The sequence below is a fragment of the Triturus cristatus genome, chromosome 7 (genome assembly GCF_964204655.1).
Source record: "Triturus cristatus chromosome 7, aTriCri1.1, whole genome shotgun sequence".
NCBI lineage: Eukaryota > Metazoa > Chordata > Amphibia > Caudata > Salamandridae > Triturus > Triturus cristatus.
The window spans coordinates 812,832,932-812,847,425 of record NC_140590.1 but is presented as its reverse complement, the minus strand read 5'-3'; the positions used below and the strand labels follow the sequence as shown (position 1 = coordinate 812,847,425).

The following is a 14,494-nucleotide window of genomic DNA, read 5'->3' as shown; positions in this document are numbered from 1 at the left end:
TAAAACACCTCTGACTTTACCTCCTCCGGCTTCCTCGCACTAGCTTGTAGCCCATCCTACTTTTCTATGAAAGAAAATAACTCCTTGTCACAAGCAGTTTCTCAAATCTAATCCTCGTTATCACACTCAACTACTGTTCGCCCCATAATCTCCAATTCAGTGCTCACTCCCTGAAGAATTCCTCCTGGGGTGTCAATCTACCTAAAAGCAACACAAATCTAGGACTGGCAGAACAATTCCCTCACTGGATTATGATCTTCGTCAACTTTAATGTAGTCAGCAAACCATGCATAACCGTTCTTAAGAATACATTCTTCTTCCCATCCATCTAGAACCGCACACGACCCTCATCATACTCTCCAACCAGGAATAAGGGACTCATCAACCTCATTGATGTTACCACTGAATGGCCAAAATGTCCTGTCTCTAAGTCTACTCACTGAACACTACGATGCATGGAACATAATTGCATATCTGCATTTAAATGCTCCGTGCAACTTCCAAACTATATTAACATCAACCTCGATATCCTGGTCCTCAACGAAACTTGGCTGAATGATGCGTCAAGAAAAGTCCTAGTCTCCTCCCTCCACATTAGTCTATTATCTGAAACCAGACAAAGTGGTGGTATAGAAGTAAATCATAGAAGCATGCCTAGCTGCAAATTACTTTCAATTGATATCACTGCCTTCCAATCCTCTCTTTTAAATTAGTGCCCCACTGGACTGCAAATTTCCGAATGAACGTCTGTTTTTGTTTTTTGGGGGGGGGGGGGGGGGGGGGTAACAGATTGTGTAGAGCAGGCTCGACCTTAAGGTTTTGAAGCGCTTTATATGAGCACCAAAATGTTTTGTTGTTGTTGTTGGAACGGGGAAATTAAGTGATTTGTATTAATAATTTATATCACACACACATACACACTAATTTCATCGTTCTAATGAAAACAACACTCCTTAAGGAATGCTTTGGATTTAGATCATCACAGCTGACACACTTGGAGTCCCTCCTCTTCCTTGTAGAATTCAGTCTTCACTGGGGTGAAGATAAACATGTGAACCTGTTCTCTTTCCTACAGGACAACAACCTCCTCCAGCACCGTCAGAAACCAACACATTACAAAGGCTCTATTCTCGATCTCATTATCTCCAAGTGAACACTCATGATCCCCGAAGGCCCGAGTCCAGTGGATTGGTTCAACAATCTAGAAATGTCTTTAATGCTATCAGTGGCCCCTCCAAAAACTTTTGGCCAATTCAAGAGAGAAAAATCATGACAAAGAAAAAAAATTGACATCCATTCCACAACAGAAGAATATGAGTGCATTGGTAGCCTAATTAATGAATATGCCCCACTGAAATGCAAGAGGAAAAAACTGCCTAAGCTTCTCTTACCTGGTTCTTGGAGGATCTATTTACCGAATAAGTCATCCGACGCATTTAGAGAAAACCCGGACACACTCACCCTCATCCTTAAGACAGACAGTTGTCGGGCCACCAGAAGAAACTACAAATCTAACATGGCCAAAGATGCAGATTTTGGAGCTGGGCAAGTCATTTAATCTCTTCCTGCCTACTAACGAATGTGCCCAGGTGTAATGTAACTGGTGCTCATGTAAAGTGCTCTGATACCATCGGGTCAAGCTTGCATAATACTACACAAAGAAAATTTAAAAAAAAATCTATATCTGATGCTAAATCTAGCCACATTAAATCAATGCTGGTTGCTGTTAAAAATGACCCAATGCTATTTTTCCTTATCAAACTCCCACTCCTCCACCTGAACAGTCTCCACACCAACATCTAAATGTGACGAACTTGCCATCTCCTGTGCAGAGAAATCCAAGTCTATTGAACAGACACTTCTGCCAAAATCAACTGCCCTACAATTGCACGCTGATACGCATAGCCCGGTGGTCCTGGGTTTTCGCTAACACAATCTTCAAGTCAGTCACCCTTTCTGAGGCTTTGCCTAGCTCACTGAACAAGGAAATAGCCAATGTACTGCTACCATACTGGACAACCCCAATAACCTCCTCACTTAAAGTGTTTTCTAGGCCTGGGCGAAAACTTCAATTATGCTAGCATTATTTGTGTACTTTCTGTAATTTTGCTAGTTAAACGAAATAGCGCCATTTTGTGGTATTCACTGTAAAAAGTTACTGCGAACATGCAATTTATAGTAAAAATGTAGCGTAAACACACAGGAGGAACACAAGACCGACTTCGCATTCTTTTTGTTTAAATGAGTCATTGTGGGAAAAATTAACACATGAATTTTACACCAAACTATAGCGAGAAAAGACAGATTTGCATTCTGGGTAATTGCGCACAATTGTTTATAATGTCGCCTAAATTTCACATAACCACATTATGTGAATTTTTCATACTCCTAGTGTTCCAGAACCCCCCCCCCCCCAAACAGTCTGAAATCGATTAGGTCTTCCCTATCCTGAGAAGAAAAAAGGAAAAAAAAAAATCAATGCCGACAACAATGACCTGAACAACTTTTGCAGGATGTCAATACTTCCCTTCTTAGGGAAGGTAATAGAAAGCTGCTTAACATCAAAGCTATCACTCCACACTGAGTCCAATAACTTTTTTGACATCTTCCAGTACAGCAGGGTTGAACCACAGAAACTGCCCTTCTGCAAATTGTGAATGGCTCTTTGCCTTTTAGACTCAATGAACTCATGTCTACTTGTGTTCCTAGGTCTTTCATCTGCCTTCGATATAGTAAATCGCCATACTCTGATCAACATCCTGGAGGAATGAATGTGCCTGAATGGGACAGACCTAAAGTGGTTTGACTCCTATTTAGATAATCATTACCAAATAGCAACAATCATTTGCATTGCAACAGGTCTCGCATTTACGCGATTTTGAGCTATTGACATTGCAAATATCAATGCCTTTTATTTTTAAAACATAAATAAAAGACATAGACATTTACTTTTTTTTTATTTATAGTTTTTTATTTATGCATTAGCACTAACAATAGTTATGGCAGAGCATACATCGGAGTCATTAATTGGCAAATCCATGCTAGAAGAGAACAGAAACTATAAAAAAAATAACAGGCATTTCCTAATAACTAAACAGGATCAAAATACATAATGGCAGATATGACGAAAGAAAACATTATTCACCCCTATCCAGCTAATTACTGGCGCCCATAATTTCTTGCCCATTTCGTGTCTCCTACGACCTTTTTAATCTGTATACCGCTGATTCCATGCTATATATAGCAAGTAACCTAGCCCTCCAGTTTATAAACGTGGGGGGGCATCGGGGCTAATCCATTGAGATGTAATACCTGTTCTCAAGATGGCCATTGCAATAAAAACTAGGCCTATTTCCGATCTGGACCACCCCGCGATATTCTGAGTCCGATCTATCCCCAGGATCACTAGACCTGATGTTATTGAGATCACCTTGCCAAGGGTCTGGCCCAAGAATAATTCAATATCTTGTAAATATTTAACAAGCTTAGGGCACGCAAAGAACATATGGATCGTGTCAGCAGCCAGTTCTACATGAATTACCACGTGACCCAGACCACTTAGAAATTTTCCCCGGGGTGTAATATAAATCGAAGGCAGACATATAATGTTGAGCCCTCAAGATGCCAGTTATTAAAATCTGATTTGCCAATTCCAGAGATTCTTCCAGAACAGTGCCCTCCTGTCCAAATTTCAGTGCCCTCCTGTCCAAATTTCCTGTCCCATCTATCGTTCTGGATAGCCAAATCATCAGGAAGAGCAGATAGCAGCATTTGATAAATGTTCCCAATCCTGGACCTAGACGCTATAGTACCCACCAGGGGTATTTTCACAAACTTGACCCTCCCTGTATCAAAGTTTTAACCAAAAAACTTCTAGTCTGTAAAAACTTTAAAAAGTGTCTCATGGGGAGCCCAAATTTTTCTTGTAGTTTAGAGAACGAAGTGATTTGACCGTCACAAAAGAAATCCCCCAAGACATTAATGCCAAGAGCCCCCCAGCTAGTAGTTATCTGGTCCTGGAAGATTGGCTGTAAAAGCCCATATGAGAACAGAGGGATATGAGCATTTATAGTCTTGATACCAAGCCGAAGCCGCATTTTTTTTCCAGATAGCGTAAGCAGATTGAATGATTTAAAATGTTGTTTTCTTGTAATAGCTTGGTTCGATAACTTTGGTTAAGCAATATCGAGCATCCTCCCCAAGTAGACTTCATAGATAGAAGGTCTGATCAGTTCTGGGACTACTGCCTTAGCGGCCCCAACCAGCAGTATCCCTATTTGTTGCAGTAGTGCTGCCCAGTGATATAGCATTAGAGAAGGTAGTCCCCAGCCCCCCATGAGTCTTGGAAAATTAGCCATTTAGCTGCCCTTCTAGCTTTAGGATATCCCCATAAAAATCAGATTTTTATGGGGACATGGTCATTTACAATGCCAATAGCTTGAAAATGCGAGACCTATTGCATTGCAAATGCATGTTTTTCCTCCTGTTTCGAAATGTCCCTCTTGGATTTCTCAAATGTTGACAAAAATGTGTTGACCCCAACCGCAGTCTTGGGAAATACAATGTGTTACTATTACCCAACTCGGTGGCACTCCTTTTATCCCCCCTGCACCCGTGAATCAGGTCGCATGAAATTCGATCCTGCAGATTGCACACAGACTTCTGCAGCAGGCGCAAGAACCCACCGAGGTGCCTTCAGCCTCATTAATATTTAATGGCTTATGACAGCCTAAAGGCGGTTCACAAAGACGGTTCTAGGCACACAATGGCTGGAAAAGATTATAATGTGCAAATCACAGGGTGCAACATATAGGTTACCAGCGCACATGAAATATAAATAGATATTTTTATATTTTACACTTTGCTTTATTTTGTTAAGCTGTGACACGGCAACTTTATCACGATCTACAAGCATATTCTATTTACTTCCATTATTTGTTTCACTGAATATCTAGTCTACTTTTTACTGTACATCGCATTTTTACTGCTTCCACATCTTTCATAACCCGTTATTTGAATGTCTGTTTTTAAATTTCTTTTAGAGCGCCTTAAGGCTTCCAGGGTCTACTTCGTGCTCTAGAAAACATCAAATAAGCAACAAGTCTGGTATATCACGACATGCACACTTTACGCATAAAACACAAGAAAATGGGACTGAGATCTCAAACAATAGTAAACTACTCGTGCGCTTAAGAGTCAAACTTTTACGCACATATCTAATTCCACTTCTTTGTAAATCAGGAACAGTTTTCGTCCAAAATTACTGAAAGGGGCCAAAATATAGGAAGAGATTTAAGAAAAATTCCTGGGTATTTATTTTACATTGAAATTGAAGGGGAGAAAGTCCGAAGTTAGAGAAAGGTCATTTTACTTCACCCAAATCTAGAGTCTATCCACACGTCTTGTACGTCGCGCTACGTTTTTAGGTTAATCTCCTAAGAGGTACCAGGGTCGCCGATTCATCCTTCCAGAGGGACCTGAGCAGTCTGCTATTTTTGACGCTATTTTTATTTTGTGAGAGTGCGACCCTCTTTTACATCTGTTACCTTTGAGCAAGTCTTGTAAAAAGTTGTAATTAACCGGCATGAAGATTCATTTGCTGATGCCCCATAACACCCCTCCCCCTTTTCTGTCCCCTTCAGGGAGAGGAGCTCCCGGGCAGGGTGTTCACTCCAAAGACAACACAGCCAGGAGTGTGCCCCCCATCAGCTGCTCTGGGTTGTCTGTCCTGCTCAGATCACAGCCTGCCCATAGCAGGACATAGGCCACAACACTGAACCGGGCATTAATACACGTTAAATACCCAACACTCACTCCCAGTGCCTCGAACGGAACCCTGACTTCGAGCTGTGTGCTCCCCGGCAGCGGCCGGTGAAGGGATTCTGTGTAAGGTAGCATCCCCCCCCCCCCCCCCCCTGCTCTTGATGTCTGTGTCAGAAGTGGGAGCGGGAGGAGGGAGAGGACAAAGATGGGCTTCAGTCGCTAAGTTTGAGCACGCGAAAGTGAAAGCTGAGATGTCAGATAAGAGACGCTGTGCGCATGCACATCTCCTGTCCCCCTTCGGAAGCAAAACCCACAACAATAGATCTCGCCAAGGCCTGTTCATTCCCAAGCAAGACGTGAAATCAGTGTGCAGTTCAATTTCTTTATTTCGATGGTTAGAAAATCATCATAAAAAGTACATATTATAAAAACACAGCAGCACATATAACTATACATTACATTAATATAAAAATAACCATCGACCAAACTGTTACAATTCATATAAAGTGCAATGTTACATCAAAACAAATTAGTCTCTGGTGTTCCTTAGTCTTACTGCAGCTTTCAAAAAGCTAATTACTGAGCATAGAGTGAACATGTCGTTTGCTCTTCGGAGGAACAACAGAGCTATCTTGGCATGTCGGAATTTTCCATTTTTTAAAATATCAACTAGAAACATACGCCTGGGAAAACGATAAAATGGGCATAATAATACAAAATGAAGGGTGTCCTGCGGAGACATATTGTCGCAGCCGCAGGCACCCTTCTGCTCAATAGTTACAGTAAAACCAGACGGGTAAGATAAAATGTTATGCAACAAATTGAGCCTAAAACGACATTAAAAACCTATCCTGCTGATTATGCATCAAGAATAGATAGGGTTCCATACCCGCTGTCTCTTTAACTAAACAGTGCGCTACAACTGATCGTTTTAGTACTAAAGCTTTAGTCTCCCTGAGCATCTCCAATTTATCAAGCAACAGTCTTTTAATTTGTGATTTGCTATTCCTTGAGATTAGAGCAGGGGAACTAAAGAGGATGTGCTGGTCTACGGACTCTAGAGTTGTTTTGATGTATTTCAGCCAAGGGATTTGCATCCCTTTGTCCCTTTGTATGCAATCGGTGAGGATTTCTTTACTTAGTTCCGCCTCCGGATTAGCCCAAATACTGAGCCAAACCAAAACCGGTCTAATCTTGACCAGGTCCATGATATATGGGATACCGAGTTCGGAATGTGCGATTTCAGCTGGTACTGAATGTGGGATCTTGAGGATTCTACGAATAAATTTATCTTCCTCTAATTGTAACTGTTTTGCGTCCCTAAAGCCCCAGACCTCGGCTCCATATACTGCTTTGGCTATGCTTATTGAGGTGTACAAGCTCATTATTTGCTCTGGGGACCAGCGTCCCAGTCTTTGGGCAAAACTCATAATTGCACCACATGAAGAAATCAGTTTGGTACAATGTTCCTCTAGTAGTGTGTCAAATTGAATGTTGCCATCAAATAGTAGGCCTAGATACGGGAAGGTTGTTACAATGCCCATAGTATGGGTCCCGATTTTAAATACCGGTTTTTTAATGGTTTTTTTGCCTGCAATCAGTGCAAAGGATTTGGTCAAATTCACGGACAGGTCTAATTTTTCCATAAAGTCTACAAACCCGTTAAATCAGTGTTTGGAGACTTCTCGGTGTCCTGGCAAGCAGGACAGCGTCATCCGCATACAAAAGTACTGGTATTTGACGCTTCCCTACCTTGGGACAATCAGCAGCCTGGGCTAGGGGGCAAGGATACAGCCCTGCCTCACACCACTAGAGCATGAGAAGGAGTCAGTTTTCCCCCCCTCCATACTGAAGCGAACCCTAGCTGTGGTGTTCCAGTGCAGCTCTCTTAAGATGTTTATAAGTCCCCGGTCAATTCCCAAAGTGTTCATCCTTTCCCAAAGTTTGCTTCTATTTACATTGTCAAAGGCCGCCGCCAGGTCCATAAACCCCATATAAATGGTACCATTACTTGCTCTAGTGCATTTGGCGACCAGTAAATATAAGTTTAAACATTGATCACTGGTCGATTTTCCCGCTCTAAAACCGTATTGCGTATCGGCTAGTGTATGGTGCTCTTCAGTCCAGGCCATTAAACGATTTAAAACCACCCGCCCCAGTATTTTGGCCGAGACATCGATCAGTGATATGGGTCTGTAGCATTGGGGATTATCCCTATTTCCTTTCTTGAAAATGGGTACAATTAAGGCAGTGGACCACGACCTTGGGAGTCCTGTTTTAATAGCTGCGTTTCCCACCCTCGTTGAGATTGGAGCCCACAAGTCGATATTGCTTCTATACAGATCTGGGGGGGTACCGTCGGGCCCAGGGGCTTTATTTGGTTTCAACCCTTTGATTGCCTGTGTAATCTCAATGAGTGTGAAATCCTGCACCCACCTCCTTTTACCATCCCATTCCCCTTCTTGTTTGAGATCCTTAGAATGATTGTAAAGACTCTCAAAATGGATCACCCATTGCTGTGGGAGAATATGTGTGCTAAGGGCCGGGGCACTACCGTCATGAAAACAGGGCCTGTTTATGATCCTCCAAAATTCAGTAAAATCCCTGTTTTCTCCAGCCTCTCTTAAATCGGCCCATAATTCTGCTTTTAGGGTAGCCTTCCTTTCTTTAGTCTTGATTTTATAAATTTTTCTACACTTTGCCACTTCCGCTATATCCCTTGGATTTGTCTTAAGACTTGATTTTAAATTTCTTAATGCTCATGCGCAATTTGCGTCAAACCATCTTGGTTGGATCCCTGGTTTTCTAGGGCCTTTTTGCCTCTAATAATTTTTCGGCAAGTTTGGTTAATTCCCTGAAAGCAGCAACAAAGTCAGCTCCCTCTATTTTAAAATCTAGACACTCCTCAACCCACTTTTTCCCCTTTACAATCAGTGCAGTATAAAATTCAGAGGCACTGATTTTTGCCCACTTTAAGCGCCTTCCCTGATCTGTTGGCTGTAAAATGCTATCCAACTGCTTATTCATTTCAGTATAGCCCTTGTGAGGGAATTCTATGGATAAGGGACTATGATCGCTAAAGGAGCTCCATTTATGCTTACCTTCCCAATCCATTGTTTGGCAAAGGCGAATATCAGAATGTAGTCTATAATAGACGAACATCCCCTTCCTTTGAAAGTTGGTACCAAAGTACCCTCTGGCCCTGGGATTACCAAATCAATGCTGTGTACTAGTGAGTGACTGCCTATTAGTTTTGTTAGTAATGTGCCCTCTGTACTGTGTTCAAAGTGAGGCCCCTTTCTGACTGGGCAGAGATCCCAGTCTATAGTTACCGGTATCAAGTGTGAGCACAGGTGACAATTAAAATCCCCCATTAAAAGGACAAATGGATCTCCCCCTCCTTTTCTTAGATCAGTTTCCTGTTTTAATCTAGCCTCAAGTTCCTCTAACACTGCATTAGTGCCGCTTCCTGAGCCTGGGTTATAGATATTAAATAATTGTACCCTCAGCCCCTGTCCTTGAAATATTACTGCTTGCAGGTTATGTGAGGTCCAAGATGGCATTGTCCATCTCCCCTTTAAATTAATATCAACATATATTATTAAGCCTCCCTTTGCTCTGTCTGCCCTGCTCTCTTGCGCTGGGACAAAAAAAGATTTATAGCCCTCCAAATGGTAAAAATCCGGCTCGACCGCCCAGGTCTCCTGTAAGACTACTATGTGGGAGTCCCTTAGTTTGTTCATACAATCTGCATTAGCTATTTTTCCGGCTCAGCCTGCAATGTTCCAGGATGTTATTTTCACCTTTCCCCCCTGTGCCCCGGTCAGATTTAAACCGTGGGCATCAAGGTCATCTGCCTTCCTCCCTTCAGGCATGGGATCTTGCATCTCCCCATTCTGATTTGGCAAGAAAGCTTCCAGGGGATTCAGTGTATACCTTTCTATAGATGTTAATTCACTGATATCCATGGGCATCATTATTTCCTTCCCCGCCGGTTGTGTCTCTGGGTTGGTTAGTCAATCATTCTCTTCCAAAGATTGGAGGGGGCTGAATCTATTCTTCCACTGCGGGCCATCCAAATTTAATAGCGGTGGATGACAATATTCAGGATTCCTTGTCCTGTATCCATCTATTCCTCCTTCCTTCCTACCCTGATTGTAAGTCAAGGGGTGAACAATACTATTTCTAGGATAGAAGTAACCTAGTGGCATAGATCGTATAGTACTGGTTGAGTTTTTGTTATAATTACCCAGTATGTACTCAACTAGATTTGGGTTCCTAAAATTTGCAATAATACAGTCCCCTTCAATGTCCTTCCCTCTACTTCCCAACCATGGTACTCTCCTCACATGAATAATTTCTCCCCTTTCCCTCCCTTGGAGAGGTCTGTGTATATTTAGCCAATTTATAATCTTATTTTTTAATTCTAAATATGGCTCCTTTTGGCCCGCCCTGAGTTCGGGTACCCCAGCAAATACCACAACATAGGGGCTTGCTTGGGGGGGGTAAATGTACTCGAGATGGGGGGGGGGTGATTTTTTCCCTTGCTCTCATAGCCTTTCTGCTGTCTATCCTCCTGACTATGAGACGCAACCTGCCCTGGCAGCATCTGTGCCCAGATGGGCTGGCCCAGAATTTTGGGATTAGAATCTCTCGTTTTCAATAAAGCATCTATCCTGCAGGTGGGCTGTAGTTTTGGGTGGAGCATGAACCTGTGCAATAATACATGGTTCATTACTTATGCAGTTGTTATTCATGGGAAGTGGCCTTGAGGAGGGGATCACAGTTGATGTTAGGTTTCCCGTAGAGATGGGGTTTATAGATTCCTTCAACTGCACCTGTTTTTGCAGTTCATTAGTGATTTTATCTAATTTACTAAGTAATGGTTTTATTTGAGAGGTAATGAAGGTTTCCAGATATTTTTGCAGATCCACTATTACCGGGTAAAGCCATTCTGGTGGAGTTAAAGGGCTTTGCACATCTATTTCTATAACCTCATCTTCTGATGATTTTATCTTCCCACCCCTGTTGGTTGGTTTTGATTTCCTTGCATGCGTATTCTTTGAGCCCCTTTTAGGCAGCCTATGCTTCGTTGTATTTGTTCTTTTTATTGCCCTGCCAGAAGGTGGCTCGGCCTCTGTTATCTGCTGACCACAAGGTACATTTCCGAATGAAATATCTGGGCTGTTGTCCTGTGGGCTTTCGAAAAGGTTTGTATCTGGACCTTGCGAGGGTCTACTCTGCATTTGAGTGTGGATATTATTTATAGGGGTCATTGATAGGCGTCTCTGGGTGCGTTCAATCTCCCCATTTACTGCCCCAATAACCTTCCTTAACATTAAATCTATAGCAGTAGGGGGTGCTGAATGTCCAACTGCATTATCAGTCTCAAGTCCAGTTTGTGTAGTGATCAGCGGGGTACCTGCTTTCCTCTTAGTTGATCTTGTTTTGGGTTTGGAAGCCATAGTACCCTTTCAATAAATAATCCCTTTTCTCCCAATGTGGTCACAGCGGGATAGCTAAATAATAATCAATATTTAACAACCAAGGATTACAGTGCACATCTAGTATATCAATTGCAGTTCCCAGGCTCTGCTAAGCAACACAGTATCCAACTTATGGGTATTATACGCTATATCCACCACTCCAGCCTGCCAAATGGGCCCCTATTGTCTTGCGCCTGTATCTGCCCCAATACCTGGGATTTCAGCCAATTGATATGGCCCAGCCCGGCCTCCTTGTGCCTCTGAGGGCCACAGAGGGCCCGCCCTTTGCCCGGGCTTTGCCCGGCGCTGCCCGCAAGCGGTCCCGCGACGCGGGGGGGGGGGGGGGGGGGAGTAACCAATTTAAATAGCGCCTCCAGGCGCGAGTGTCCCGTTGTCGACTTCCGGGGGTAGAAGCAGAGGAGTCTGGGGATTGTGGTCCCACCTCCACACAGCAGCCGCGTAGATGACTGTGGCGGCGGCGGGAGGGAGACCTGGCCAGCCAAGTACACACACGGTAGGGAGAGCCCCAAAGCAACAGCGTTCAGGTAACCAGCCCAAGCTTCAGTGGTATTGCAGCGCCCGCTCCACCGGGGGAGTAACCAATTTAAATAGCGCCTCCAGGCGCGAGTGTCCCGTTGTCGACTTCCGGGGGTAGAAGCAGAGGAGTCTGGGGATTGTGGTCCCACCTCCACACAGCGGCCGCGTAGATGACTGTGGCGGCGGCGGGAGGGAGACCTGGCCAGCAGAGTACACACACGGTAGGGAGAGCCCCAAAGCAACAGCGTTCAGGTAACCAGCCCAAGCTTCAGTGGTATTGCAGCGCCCGCTCCACCGGGGGAGTAACCAATTTAAATAGCGCCTCCAGGCGCGAGTGTACCGTTGTCGACTTCCGGGGGAAGAAGCAGAGGAGTCTGGGGATTGTGGTCCCACCTCCACACAGCGGCCGCGGAGATGACTTGTGGCGGCGTCAGGAGGGAGACCTGGCCAGCAGAGTACACACACGGTAGGGAGAGCCCCAAGGCAACAGCGTTCAGGTAACCAGCCCAAGCTTCAGTGGTCCAGGCAGGTACTGTTTCATTCCAGACTCAATTAAGGTTACTCACTCCTTTCTGGTCTTCTGAAAGTGCATCTTGCTCCTCTGAGAGCAGTGCTCCATGCAGCTACCTGCTTTGCGATAGGCCACAGGAAATTCAACTACATCTATTCTTTGCACCCTTCAATGGTTCCCCATCAATACAAGAGCCCAATTTAAGACTGGATACATGACTCCTAATAGCCTCCACTGCCTCCTACCTGGTTGGAAAACTGTCTCTGGAACTCTGGGCGGATTCTCTGTTAAAGCAATAAAGCTTTGGAAATCCCTCCTACCAGCCCTACACACAACCTCTCGTCTGTTCACACTCCTTTTTGAGAAACGTCTGGCTTAAAGTGGAGATTGTTGCTCGCGTCTTCTATGTTGACATCACCTGCATTCCGTTAGGAAATGTTGGTTCACTCTGCTCTCTTGGTTACCTTCTGCTGACTTACACTGAAGGTTAGACAATTACTTCTCATCCAAAAAGGACATTTCAGGTACGAACTGTTTGTGAATAGGTTGTTCTATGATGTTTGTTAACCAGAGCTTCATTTCTGCTCTCTTGCTGAAGTACTAATGCCTTCGGGCCAAGTCCATGGTGTATAAAATCTGCAAAAATAAATAGATACATCTAGTTTGTGTGGCTGTATCCCTTGTGAAAGAGCAGAATGCCAACACTCACAGTGAAGTTAGACATTGGCTGAGTCATTGCCTCTTGATGTAGGGGGCTGAACAAAAACGTGAATGACAGGACAACATGCCAATTGGAAAAGAGAGCTGGCTAAAATAAATAAGTAAATAAACAAATGAATAACGATTTGTTAAAAGCAAAAGGTCTTCGCCAGACCTAAAAATTTCAAGTTTTAAATACAATGCAGGAATATCGTGAGGGGCTGTGTAGCCAGTTGCAGAACCCGTAAACCTCATGTTTAAGTTTAAAGATGATGAATTAGCTAAAAAAACATACATCTCTATTTAAGGGGTAACCACACCTGAATGCGAACCCATAGCGCATTGCATTCTGGTACCTGCAATTTTAGAGTTTGGCCCATGTTCACACTTACAAACGACTGACGGAGGTGAGAGAAGATTAAGGAGCAAGAGGGGTTGTGACTTTTTGTAAACATTACACCTAAGCCCAGTTTGTGCTTTTAATTTGGATTGAGCGGTGCAAATCGTTTGTTGCGGGTTCTTCTTCTACACTATTCAAGCAGCAGGGACTAGTGACACATGGGGCAATACATGAACCATAGTAGAAAGGTGCGTAATATGACGTGTTACTCTGCGTAACACGTCATATTACGCACCCAGGATGGCCCCAAAGAATTAGCCATTCATTATTTTCAAGATTTTACTCCCCTTACTCACCCTTAGCAGTGATTACAGGCGAAACCTTTCCTTTGTGACTTGAAGACAGAACAAACTGCAGGCTCTGAAGGCCACAATCCAACACGTAGGAGCCCCTATCAAGTACCAACTCATCGAGGGTCCCGAGAGCCCCCATACGAGACACTAAACCATAGAACAAGAACAGCACCACCAGCGCTCCACACCCACCCATGCTGCCAGGGAAACTCCAAGCGTCTCCCTTCGGCGGAGACACTCACTCTGCGAGGTAGGCAGGGGGCACGGTGTGTGCGACAGAGCCTACAGCCTTCCGGTCGCGGGTAAACTCAGGTGAGGCCAATCAGCTGTCAATCACACCTGCCGAGAATCAGCCAGGGCAGGTAATCAAGGCAGCTGCGTGACTGCAGACTTGATCGTAAATATTAAATGCTATCTTTTATATGTGCTGAGGTATCAACTGAACACAGTCACTTGTTTCCACGCAAATAAAACTGTCAAAGTAGGGGCCCTATCTCGCTCTACGCCGCCACACCATGTATTCAGGTCTAACCTTTCATTTTGCCGAAAAGTGCATTCTGGGGCCTGTAGTTTTGTTTACTTCATTTACACCAACCTGACTGAAACATTGGATGATGATTTGTAAGAGGAAAACAGTGCGACACCAGGTTACCCGTCTGGAATATGTGACGTTACAACGCGTACTAATACCACGCGTGCCATTACAACGCAGGTATTACTACGCAAATACTTTTACAAGGACCTACCATTACAACGAAAACTTTTATCACGCATATGCCTTTACCACACATGCCATTACAATGCA

The 14,494-nt window shown here is 43.9% G+C and overlaps 1 protein-coding gene across 3 annotated transcripts in view; it reads right to left on the bottom strand.

Annotated features, from left to right (window-relative positions):
- LOC146810628 (zona pellucida sperm-binding protein 4-like) overlaps nucleotides 1-14,049 on the bottom strand; it is a 124,183-nt gene extending 110,134 nt beyond the window's left edge. The window contains exon 1 of one of the 3 annotated variants that reach the window (XM_085614438.1): nucleotides 13,932-14,049. Coding sequence is in view for 2 of the 3 variants with exons in the window: in XM_085614436.1 (XP_085470562.1) it covers nucleotides 13,693-13,885 (193 nt within the window). In the remaining variant the exon portion in view is untranslated. Of the gene's footprint in view, nucleotides 1-13,692 lie in introns of all 3 variants that reach the window. The other 2 variants (XM_085614437.1, XM_085614436.1) reach the window with 2 other exon arrangements.
- Between the last annotated feature and the right edge of the window lie 445 nt (nucleotides 14,050-14,494).